Here is a 12,440-nt window from a genome sequence, read left to right as displayed (position 1 = left end):
TAGAGGGTCCCCACTCAAAAAGGAGTGTTTCAAAGTTATTTTATGCTATTTATTCAATTTAGAGGCAACAAGAGCCAAACAAATGTTGCATATCTAAAACAATGAACACTGACTGCAATTCTCATACTGCCCCAATAGATCCACAGATGACGCAATCTGTTCTGCACACCACACTGCCCTTTCCCACCTGGACAAAAGGAACACCTACTTAAGAATGATGTGGGTGCTTAGGGACCCGTCAGCCAAGGCTACGCATCTTCCAGAGGTCAGAAATTGAGACTTTTAATTATAAACTAAACATGTACATAGACTCATGGATGGGTCCCAGAGATGAGCGGGTACAGGGATGGCTGCTTCTGGACAACTACCCTCCAACCTTTGCACTAACAGTCATGTACCTGCTGATCGTATGCATGGGGCCCAAGTACATGAGACACAGACATCCGGTGTCTTGCCGGGGTCTCCTCTTGGTCTACAATCTGGGGCTCACGATCTTGCCCTATATGTTCTATGAGATGGTGTCTGCTGTGTGGCACGGGGACTTTAACTTATTTTGCCAAGACACACACAGTGCAGGAGAAACCGATACCAAGATCATAAATGTGCTGTGGTGGTACTACTTCTCCAAGCTCAGAGTTTATGGATACCTTCTTCTACATCCTACGGAAGAACAACCATCAGATCACGTTTCTGCACATCTACCACCATGCTAGCATGCTCAACATCTGGTGGTTCGTCATGAACTGGGTGCCCTGTGGTCACTCCTACTTTGGTGCCTCCCTGAACAGCTTCATCCATGTCCTGATGTACTCTTACTATGGGCTCTCTGCTGTTCCGGCCTTGCGGCCCTATCTATGGTGGAAGAAATACATCACACAAGTACAGCTGATTCAGTTCTTTTTGACCATGTCCCAGACGATATGTGCAGTCATTTGGCCATGTGATTTCCCCAGAGGGTGGCTGTATTTCCAGATATTCTATGTCGTCACACTTATTGCCCTTTTCTCAAACTTCTACATTCAGACTTACAAGAAACACCTTGTTTCATCATCAGAATGGCTCTGTTGCTTCATTGAAAGGCCATGTGAATGGGGTGACACCCACAGAAACCATTACACACAGGAAAGTGAGGGGGGACTGAATCTTGAATACTGTTACAATCCTAACTGTAGGACATATCTACTGTATGTAATGTTGCTAGGAGAGAAGGGATAATACATTTCTTCATGAGGATTACTAATGAAGAAATGTATTAGAAGAGTCTAAGCTAGTTCATTCACAAAAGACAAGACATGTTTATCTGAAAGAGATTCCTAACATTTTGCACACCGCAACCTGTTATTATTCATATTGAATCAAAGTTCATTAGAGTTTCTAAACAAGCATAGCATAGGGAGTAAACTACAGCACAGTAACCCCAGAGACCCACTTCCTTTTAATGCTGCACAAGATGTTCAACTTTGTCTGTCTTCAGTGTGGTGGGGACAAAGCTTTAATCAACCTTGACCCTTACAGAAATAATAACTTATTTTCTATGTTTTAATTCACAACATATGCACTTGTCTACATGCTTGTCCATGAGGGAAAAATATATATTTGGGGGATTCTGTTTTTTAAAAGGTAGAAGGTACTATATCAGTTTTTTTTCTCAATATATATTTTATTTGACCACAAGGTCATACAATCATTTATAAGTATGCAAAAGAGTTGCTTCAAAAAATGCATTAAAATACATAAGCTGTACAATATCCACATAAATAATTAGATACTGATTTGTGTTCCAAAATGGCTTTGCATACAAGAAAGGAAAGATAAAAAACAAACAGGATTGTCACTCATGGCTGAGCATTATTACCTAACATACCAGTAATAGATAGTGATCTTTTCCTTTTTTACACCATATGTCCGTATCATTCCCACCCTCCCTTCCAAATGTTCCTCAAGGATTTTCTTTTCTTTGTATCCTCTTATTGAGGTTCCCGTCATGAGTATATACACACTAGTACAAATCTAAACTCAGGTACATAATCAATCTGACACCGGTTTCGGTTTCAACAAAAGAATGAAAAGTTTGCCATGTCTTATAAAATAAAGTTGCGGATACAAAAAAAAGAAGAAAAAAAAGAATGCTGTTCATTGACTACAGCTCAGCGTTGAACACCATAGTGCCCTCCAAGCTCACCACTAAGCTAAGGACCCTGGGACTAAACCCCTCACTCTGCAACTGGATCCTGGACTTCCTGACGGGCCATCCCCAGGTGGTGAGGATAGGTAACAACACATCTGCCACGCTGACCCTCAACACAGGGGCCCCTCATGGGTGTGTGCTTAGTACCTTTCTGTACTACCTGTTCACCCACGACTGCGTGGCCGCGCACAACTCCAACACCATTGTTAACTTTGCCGACGACGCGACAGTGGTAGGCCTGATCACCGATGACAGTAACACAGCCTACAGGGAGGAGGTCAGAGACCTGGCAGTGTGGTGGCAGGACAACAACCTCTCCTTCAACGTCAGCAAGACAAGGGAGCTGATCGTGGACTACAGGAAACGGAGGGCTGAGCTCCCCCCCATTAACATTGACGTGGCTGTAGTGGCGCGGATCAAGAGCTTCACATTCCTCGGTGTCCACATCAATAAAGTCCTATCATGGTCCACACACACACCAACACAGTCGTGAACAGGCCATGAAAACGTCACTTCCCCCTCATGGGGTTGAAAATATTTGGCATGGATCCTCAGATCCGCCAAACGTTCTACAGCTGCACCATTGAGAACATATTGACTTGGTATGGCAACTGCTTGGCATTCGACCGCATGGCGTTACAGAGTGTAGTGTGTACAGCCCAGTACATCACTGGGGCCAAGCTTCCTGCCATCCAGGACCCCTATACCAGGTGGTGTCAGAGGAAGGCCCCAAAAATTGTCAAAGATTTCAGCCCCCCAAGTCACAGACTGTTATATCTGCTACCGCACGGCAAGCGGTACCAGTGCACCAAGTCTTGCACCAAAAGGCTCCTGAACAGCTTCTACCCCAAAGCTATAAGACTAATGAACAGTTCATCACATGGCCACCCGGACTATTTACATTGGCTCTATACACTCTCCGGACTCTACCCACAAACTCACACATACTACACTGACACTCCAACACACACATACACACACACACTACATACTCTCACACACAAAAAACACAGACACACATGCATATTGACGACAAACACACACAGACACTCACACAGACACACTTTCACACTCTTCACATTGGCTGCTGCTACTCTGTATATTATCTATCCTGATTGCTTAGTCACTGTTACCCCTACTACCTACATATTACCTCAATCACCTTAACTACATCGTACCCCCAGCACATTGACTCAGTACCGGTACTCGTTCTATATAGCCTTGTTATTATTATTTATTGTGGTACTATTTTCTATTATATTTTTTGCTAATCTTCTTACTTTATAACTCTGCATTGTTGAGAAAGGGCTTGTGAGTAAGTATTTCACTGTAAAGTGTGACAAATAAAATGTGATTTGATGAATTTATTTTTTACTTGCATTACACCTGAATCATAAGAGGAGGACAGGTTTTTATTCAGTATCAATATTTTAAGGCTCTCTGTCTATACGTGTGTCATAATATATCTAACCTGGTTCCAGCCACGGCTCCATCATTCTTCCCAAGAGGTTCGTCCAGCTCCACTCCACACCACATCGCCTTGGCAAACTCTGTCTCTCCCATGAACCTCACCACCCCTGCCTTAGTACCCCCCACCTTGAGAGAGAAATAGAGGTGGGAGAGAGAAAGAGATGTGGGTAGAGAAGGAGAAAGAGCTGTGAGTTAACACATCTGTGAGCCAGAAACACAAACATGAGCACACATACACATACACCAACATAAACACACACAAACACACAGACAGACACACACTTACCAGCACGCGGTCTCCCAGTCTTAGTTCTCTTCTGGTCTTCCTGGCTGAGTCGGTCTCAGAGAGGTTGGACATTGACCCATTGCCGGTCACGGTTCTACTCAGCGGTGTCTTGGTGCTGTTACCAGTGGTAGTAGCAGCCCCAGCAGCAGCAGAGCTAGGGGACTTGGCCCCTGTCTCGCCAGGGTTAGGCTGCCCACCATTGGCCTCCCTCTCCGGCATAGCTGTCTTGGTCAGCTTGGAGGGCCGTGTGAATATCCCTCTGCCGTCCTCACACTGGAAATACTGGACACCTGCCACCGACCCGTCGTTCTTCCCGATAGCCTCATCCAGGACGATGCCGACCCACTGCCCCGGGGCAAACTGTGTATCCCCCAGGAAGTGGACATATCCTGGCTTGTTGCCGTTAACCCACACCTTCTCCCCCACCCGGTAGTCCACTGCTCCATCCTGGGTGGGAGACTTCTCAGGGGGTACAGGCTTGGAAGCAGCTGGAAAAACAAAATCATCATCATCATCATCATCAGCAGCAGCAGCACATACACATGATGAGCCCTGCGGCTGATTCTTACCAGAGGAAGGGGAGGTGCGTGTTGGTAACCCAGTTGGCCTGCTTATCTTACTGGGGGGCTTGATTCCGCTGGGCTTGCCTGTGCTCATGGTCCCTTCTCAGTCCTGGAGGGGCTTAGGCTAGGGGATACTGGAGCGGAAGCTGGGGCTGGCCTCTTGCAAGGATGGGGGGCTAGGCCTTTCTTCCCCACCACCCACCTCACTCTGCCCCACCTTGAGGCCCAGGCCTGGGAGACACAAGACACAGGATAGGTCTACATAGATTTAATTTGGATTTTGTTTTCACAAAAATAACATGCAATTCATTATGAAGCTCATTATTGAATAATGATAATATGCACAGTGACAGTTTCTGTGGTAGTATGATTATGTAATTACAATGTTTATACATCAGGAATTAGTAGGGGACTAGAGAGAGAGCAGAGAGAAACAGACAGACAGAAAGACAGAGGGAGAGAGGGAGAAAGAGAGAGGGGGGGAAGAGATGAAGAGAGAAGGGGACAGAAAAGGAGAGACCCACAAAGCAACAGCTCAGTTTAAGGTCAAACACAATGGACAGGAAGTCAAGACATTTTAAACCGAACCAGCAGCATTTTGCTTTTTTAATTGAACCTTTATTTAACTAGGCAAGTCAATTAACCCCTACTTTTTTCAATTTCTGCCTGAAGACATACACAAATCGAACTGCCTGTAGCTCCGGCTCAGAACCAAGGATATGCATATTCTTGATTTCATTTGAAAGAAAACACTCTGAAGTTTGTGTAAATGTGAATTGAATGTAGGAGAATATAACACAATAGATCTGGTTTAGATAATACAATGAAAAAAAACAAATGTTTTCATTTTTATTGTTGTATCATCATCTTTGAAATGAACAAGACAAAACAAACATAGGATGATGGGTACAATTTCAGTGAAAAACATAAGAGGGCAACAGTACTTGTGCAAAGTTTCAGAATGATAACTTCCAAAATGAGTGTGCTACATCAAATCAAAAATCAAATCAAATTTATTTATATAGCCCTTCGTACATCAGCTGATATCTCAAAGTGCTGTAGAGAAACCCAGCCTAAAACCCCAAACAGCAAGCAATGCAGGTGTAGAAGCACGTTTATGACATTTATCATGAAGTCAAAATGTACCCAAGTGGCCAAATTGGTGAAGTTATACATTTTGAATGGAATAATTATATACAAAATACCAAAATGGTATTCTAACACACCCCCCATAAAAATTTAGAAAAAAACAAGAAAAAAAAAACACAGTGGGGCAAAAAAGTATTTAGTCAGCCACGAATTGTGCAAGTTCTCCCACTTAAAAAGATGAGAGAGGCCTGTAATTTTCATCATAGGTACACTTCAACTATGATAGACAAAATGAGAAAAAAAATCCAGAAAATCACATTGTAGGATTCTTTATGAATTTATTTGCAAATTATGGTGGGAAATAAGTATGAAACCAAATGAATCAATGAAACCAAACATGACTGGAAAAGTCACGTTTAGTGTGTGTATTTACATCGAAAATGGAATGAGACGGAATTCACGACACAAAATGTTTCGTGTTAGGCTATAAAAATTGATTTTATCAAACAAAAGACATTCATTGTGTAACAATGAGCATTGGCATTGCAAACAGAGGAAGATCGTCAAAGGTAAAAATTAATTTTTTTACCCCTTTTTCTCCCCAATTTTGTGGTATCCAATTGTTGTAGTAGCTACTATCTTGTCTCATCGCTACAACTCCTGTACGTGCTCGGGAGAGACACAGCGCACATCCAACCCGGAAGCCAGCCGCACCAATGCGCCGGAGGAAACACTGTGCACCTGGCCACCTTGGTTAGCGCACACTGCGCCCAGCCCGCCACAAGAGTCGCTGGTGCGCGATGAGACAAGGACACCCCTACCGACCAAGCCCTCCCTAACCGGGCGACGCTAGGCCAATTGTGCGTCGCCCCACGGACCTCCCGGTCGTGACCGGTTACGACAGAGCCTGGGCGCGAACCCAGGGACTCTGATGGCACAGCTGGCGCTGCAGTACAGCGCCCTTAACCACTGCGCCACCCGCAGTGGTTTATGGGGCTCTATCCTCAGATAATCGCATCGTATTCTTTCGCAGTAAATCCTTTTTTAAATCTGACAACGCAGTTGGATTAGCAAGATTCTAGGCTTTCGAAACATGTGAGACACTTGTATTTTCATGAATGTTTAATATGACTATTTATGTAGCGATCACCGTGTGTTGTCGAATTTCATCCCGCTAACGGGTTCAGGGCGCAGAGAGGTTAAGAACAAATTCTTATTTTCAATGACGGCCTAGGAACAGTGGGTTAACTGCCTTGTTCAGGGGCAGAACAACAGATATTTACCTTGTCAGCTCGGGAATTCGATCTAGCAACCTTTCGGTTACTGGCCCAACGCTCAAACCACTAGGCTACTTTCCGACCCCACTTACAAGGTACACACACACAATCAGGAAAAAGCATCATTATAACTACATTGTACTTCTGGAATGGTGCTTGTTACAGGACAGACCTGACTAGTGATTAAGATATCTGTCCAGAATGACATGACTAAATGGCCTTAAACAAAGCAGAGTAGACATTCTATATCTAAGGAGGCTCAGAGAGAAGCTCCAGTCCCATCTCTCATCCAGTCAGGGTTTACCTGGGAAACATTGGTCACTTGTTCTCTGTCTTCCCTATGGGGGGAAAGACACTATAGGAACTGTCTGAATCTTGGACGCAGCTCAACACTAGTTTAACCACAGTCAGGTCTATCATTGCTTCAATTAGGCCAATGGCTTGCATTTACAGCTGAAGTCAGAAGTTGACATATGTATACATTTAACTATAACTAATTGAATTATACCCTGTTTCACTATATCTGATTAATAATGTTAGTTCGTAAGAAAGAGGTTATGTAGAATGGACAGGGGTTATTTAAAAATGATAACCAATGTGGAAGAAGGAATGTATGTGTGTACTGGAAGAAAGCAAAGAGACTCCTTAACCTGTGTTTGAACCAACCCAGCTGTAACTCTGTGGAGATAAAATAAGACAACCTGGAGGGGCTCTCGCTTTCTGTATCTGGGGGGACTGGAACTGTCAGTAAAGTCCTGTCCCCTGACATTGGGGCTCTATAACAGGCCAGTAAGCACCCCAGGTTGACAGGAACGGTGACTAGATCCAACCGACATTGCTTTTCCCAGTCTTCAAGACGAAGGTCAGTAGCCTTTATTCTCGAATTTGGGGGGAATGAATTGAGATATCTTTGATTTGATATTAGAAAAAGGTTTAGAATTTATCCATAATAGGAGCTTCATTATTCCAAACAGATATATGGGGTTTTGTATGACCAATATACACAGGGTTTTGTATGACCGATATACACAGTTGTAGCAGGTCCGCGATTACCTGAGGTAAGGTGCGCTACCATAAATAAAACTAAACTTCGCCCGCGATTAAGCCGGGATACTAAATGGGTGCTGACGGACGTCTTGTACAAATAATAACTAACAGGATAACTTAACCTACTCAACACTTGGATAGTGTCCAAAAAGGAGGAGAGTGAAGCCTATAGTAGTGGAGTGAGATACGAGATATTGGTGTACTTTAAAGCCCTCCGACACAACCCAAAATAAGAGGTTAACTAGGGATTTATGACTCCTGGGTAATAACTTATAGTTGTATAGGTAAGACCTAATGTCCGATCGACAGTCAACGCTATAGATAAAGTTTCCAGAAAAGAGACACACATAGTCAGACAGGAGAGAAACTATAGTAACTAGGTAACGGTAAACAACACATACATAGATCATATAAATACATACACATTGTGAGCATAGAGGTTAAAAATAGGTTAAAAATACACATAGGTAGTATCGACATACACATGAATTGTGAGAGACCTCAAAGGAGGTCCCGGAATTAACCAGGGATGAGAGGTAAATCTAATGCCCAAAATGGAGAAAGAAGTACGAATTTGAGAGAAGTCCAGATGTAGAAAAATTAGAATGAATGATAAAGCAAATGCATAAGGCATGCAGAGATAATATAGGGAAATAGACAGAGTAGAGGGGCTAGACACCGCTAGGGTGTGGTTGTCTGAAGCCAGAAAAAGAGAGCAAACAGACAGGAGTCAAATAATTATTGCTACTCTAGAGAAAGTCGAGAGAAGTGTATAGAGACAGTCAAAAGGAAGGTGTAGATGGTGTAGATGGGGGGGAGTATTTAGTCAGCCACCAATTGTGCAAGTTCTCCCACTTAAAAAGATGAGAGGCCCGTAATTTTCATCATAGGTACACTTCAACTATGACAGACAAAATTAGGAGAAAAAAAATCCAGAAAATCACATTGTAGGATTTTTTATTAATTTACTTGCAAATTATGGTGGAAACTAAGTGTTTGGTCACCTACAAACAAGCAAGATTTCTGGCTCTCGCAGACCTGTAACTTCTTCTTTAAGAGGCTCCTCTGTCCTCCACTCGTTACCTGTATTAATGGCACCTGTTTGAACTTGTTATCAGTATAAAAGACACCTGTCCACAACCTCAAACAGTCACACTCCAAACTCCACTCTACACACTTGTGTGTGGACCAGTATAACTTTAGACCGTCCCCTCGCCCATACCCGGGCGCAAACCAGGAACCCTCTGCACACATCAACAACAGTCACCCACGAAGCATCGTTACCCATCGCTCCACAAAAGCCGCAGCCCTTGCAGAGCAAGGGGAACTACTACTTCAAGGTCCCAGAGCAAGTGACGTCACCGATTGAAACGCTATTTAGCTCGCACCACCGCTAACTAAGCTAGCCATTTCACATCCGTTACATGTGTATAAGGTAGTAGTTTTGGAATTGTTAGGTTAGATTACTCGTTGGTTATTACTGCATTGTCGGAACTAGAAGCACAAGCAATTCACTACACTCGCATTAACATCTGCTAACCGTGTGTATGTGACAAATACATTTGATTTGATTTGCATAGGCACGCATAGGAACGCAGAGCTTTCTAAATAAGAGTCCCTTCCTGATTGGATTTTTCTCAGGCTTTTGCCTGCAATATCAGTTCTGTTATACTCACAGAAAATATTTTTACAGTTTTGGAAACTTTAGAGTGTTTTCTATCCTAAGCTGTCATTTATATGCATATTCTAGCATCTTGTCCTGACAAAATAGCCCATTTACTTTGGGAACATTATTTTTCCAAAAATGAAAATAATGCCCCCTAGTTCCAAGAGGTTAATAGAACTGCGGAAAAACAGTGAACCGACAGGCAGGGACGAAGGACACTGTCTACCTCTGTACGGCTAGCTAGCTACCGTTGTCGCCCCAGCCCTGTGTGGGGTTTATCTGCGGCTGGAATCCAACGTTATTGTGCATTGACGCCACCTAATGTACTGGAGTTCTCCCGTCCTAGCTTAAAAATCGACCAATAGAGGTATAAAGAGGGGTTTGTGTAGATGCTGGAATGTAGGAACGTCCGGAATTGCAGGCTGCAATTGCACGGTTCTCCCTGCATGGTGATGTAGACAGGGACGCTCCTCCCCCTCGGTGTTAGAACAAAACAATTCTAGTATGATGATGTCAAATAGAGCTGTTATTGTCTCTGGCTGCTATTAACTCTGTATAACCACTCTCCAGATCGTAATACACGTATTATAACACATGAATATTGAAACAACGCCAAGTTAACCGTTACTTTTAAGCTTATCTGCTGATAAGAAAAAGTAAGAAAATGTAGGCACTCACTACTGTAAGTCGCTCTGGATAAGAGCGTCTGCTAAATGACTGAAATCTAAAATGATGATCTTGTAACGATTCTTGTCCTCCTCTTCTGACGAGGAGGAGTAGTAAGAAGGATCGGAGGACCCATGCGCAGCTTGGTAAGTGTTCATATATTTTAATTAAGTAATAGAACACTTGAACAAAACAATAAACGACCAACGAACAGTCCCGTAAGGTGAATGACAAAAAACACTAAACAGGAAAATAAACACCCATGAACCACAGGTGGAAAAAGACTACCTAAGTATGATTCTCAATCAGAGACAACTAACGACACCTGCCTCTGATTGAGAACCATACCAGGCCAAACGCAAAACACAACATAGAAAAACGAACATAGACAACCCAACTCACGCACTGACCATACTAAAACAAAGACATAAATAAAATAACTAAGGTCAGAACGTGACAGATCTTACCATAGCATAGGTGTGTCTAAGTCAAATAGATAGACAGTGGTCCAAGTAATGATTGAGGAATGGCTTGCTATTGCTAGTCAAATATCTAGCTAGCTGACCAAAGAATCAGTTACAGGACAGCTTTACTGAGGATGGATACAACTTGCCTTTGCTGACCTCAATTTACTATGAGTTCAGTCTCTCCAAGCAGGTGCATCTCTCCTCATCCCAGTCTACACCCACACTCACTGCAACTTTCCATAATGGCTACAAGTAATCTAGCTATATGGCTCTTGAGTGATGATATTGATAGATATTAGATATGTTACTTTTAATAGTTTCTGTTCGCTGGGTATTTACTGCTAGCCACCAGCTGGTTAGAACAGAGGAGGAATGATGGCATATCCTGGTCTGAATGTGACAGACGCCTGCTTGGCTAGCTGACACACCTAGCGCGAGCTGCAACATTATTGAGCAATTTTGATAAATTGAAAGAATGTTATATGCTCTCATCCACTTATGTATTGTATGGGAGAATAATCACTTGCGGAGATAACTAGCTAGCTAACCCGCTACGCACTTCTGCTTTGGACCAGTGGAATTAATTCCCGATGCCTTCGCTTCTTTCCCTCCCTGTCGGAATTTCGGTGGCTAGCTAGGCAGCTTTCCATTGCATAAAAAGAAAAACAATGGGGATATGCGTGTTATGTAAAAACATCTATTGCTTACCTGAAGCTTTGTCGATAAATCACTGTTTGTTTTGATCGAAACGATTAAGATAACCAGGTTGACGCTGCAGTAAGCCCGACAATACCCAAACCCTGCGCCGCTAGTTTTCTTGAGCAGCCAGCCCTTCCCCCGACTGACGTCAGTCGAAGCATCCTCTCTCGTTTGACAGTCTGAACTTTCTCACTCCATCCATCCACTGTGTTATTTCCACAGGCATAATAAACATAGCCCAAATATCATCAAAGGGTGTGTTAAATGTAGAGTGATCGCTACAATAATGTTGTAATTATTATAAAACAACAAGCAATGAAATGTGCTTTTATGCAAACACTTAAATATTCCACATTATCTGTGATCTTTTTTACAACACTTATTCATGCATTGCTGAGCACTTATAAAACCCTAGACAACCTCACAAAACACATTTGTATCACTTGGAAAGTCATTGTATTCGACAAGTAAGCCTTCCATTGTAAATAATCCCTCTGGAAATATTTTGTGGAAATCACAATTCATTCACAAATAATTTACTTTAATCATAAGCATATAAAAAACCGATTCAAAGACAGACTATTGTAAATATGAAATACTACATGAATGATTGCTGTGTTATACAGCATGCAAATTGTTAATTGTTCAAACCTATTTATTTGTACTCTCAGCTATCGAACATCAACATAACATTTGGTTGTTGGGTATATACAGCAACCAATATACAGCAACAAAAATGATTATCTTTCATGTTAAAATAGGCATTCTTCTCTGCACACGCCTATCCACCTCCTTAGCCTCCTTCACGTCTAGTTCGAGATTCGTCACTGACCATGTTTACATGCACACCAATATCCCTTTATTATTCGGGATACTCAAGTATTCTGTTTTTGAGTTGATCTAAGATGGGATACTGTGACACGCAAACATTTTATCCCGTTTACTGTTGTTTTTGCCGCCTTCGCAGGCTCAGTTTCGCATATCATGGGGTGTTGTGTGATGATGTTTTCATCTGATTGTCA

The 12,440-nt window shown here is 42.6% G+C and overlaps 1 protein-coding gene and 1 pseudogene across 4 annotated transcripts in view; one reads left to right on the top strand and one right to left on the bottom strand.

Moving 5' to 3' along the window:
• LOC109892444 (CAP-Gly domain-containing linker protein 1) overlaps positions 1-11,567 on the bottom strand; it is a 49,504-nt gene extending 37,937 nt beyond the window's left edge. The window contains exons 1-4 of one of the 4 annotated variants that reach the window (XR_004210206.1): positions 11,428-11,567; positions 4,514-4,738; positions 3,945-4,432; positions 3,660-3,784 (exon numbers count right to left, since the gene is read on the bottom strand). Coding sequence is in view for 3 of the 4 variants with exons in the window: in XM_031826323.1 (XP_031682183.1) it covers positions 3,660-3,784; positions 3,945-4,432; positions 4,514-4,601 (701 nt within the window). In the remaining variant the exon portion in view is untranslated. Of the gene's footprint in view, positions 1-3,659; positions 3,785-3,944; positions 4,433-4,513; positions 4,766-11,427 lie in introns of all 4 variants that reach the window. The other 3 variants (XM_031826323.1, XM_020484978.2, XM_031826324.1) reach the window with 3 other exon arrangements.
• Positions 241-1,581, top strand: LOC109892443 (elongation of very long chain fatty acids protein 5-like; annotated as a pseudogene).
• Positions 11,568-12,440: the final 873 nt, after the last annotated feature.

Source organism: Oncorhynchus kisutch, linkage group LG6 (assembly GCF_002021735.2).
Source record: "Oncorhynchus kisutch isolate 150728-3 linkage group LG6, Okis_V2, whole genome shotgun sequence".
Classification (NCBI taxonomy): Eukaryota; Metazoa; Chordata; class Actinopteri; order Salmoniformes; family Salmonidae; genus Oncorhynchus; species Oncorhynchus kisutch.
This window is presented reverse-complemented; position numbering and strand designations above follow the sequence as displayed.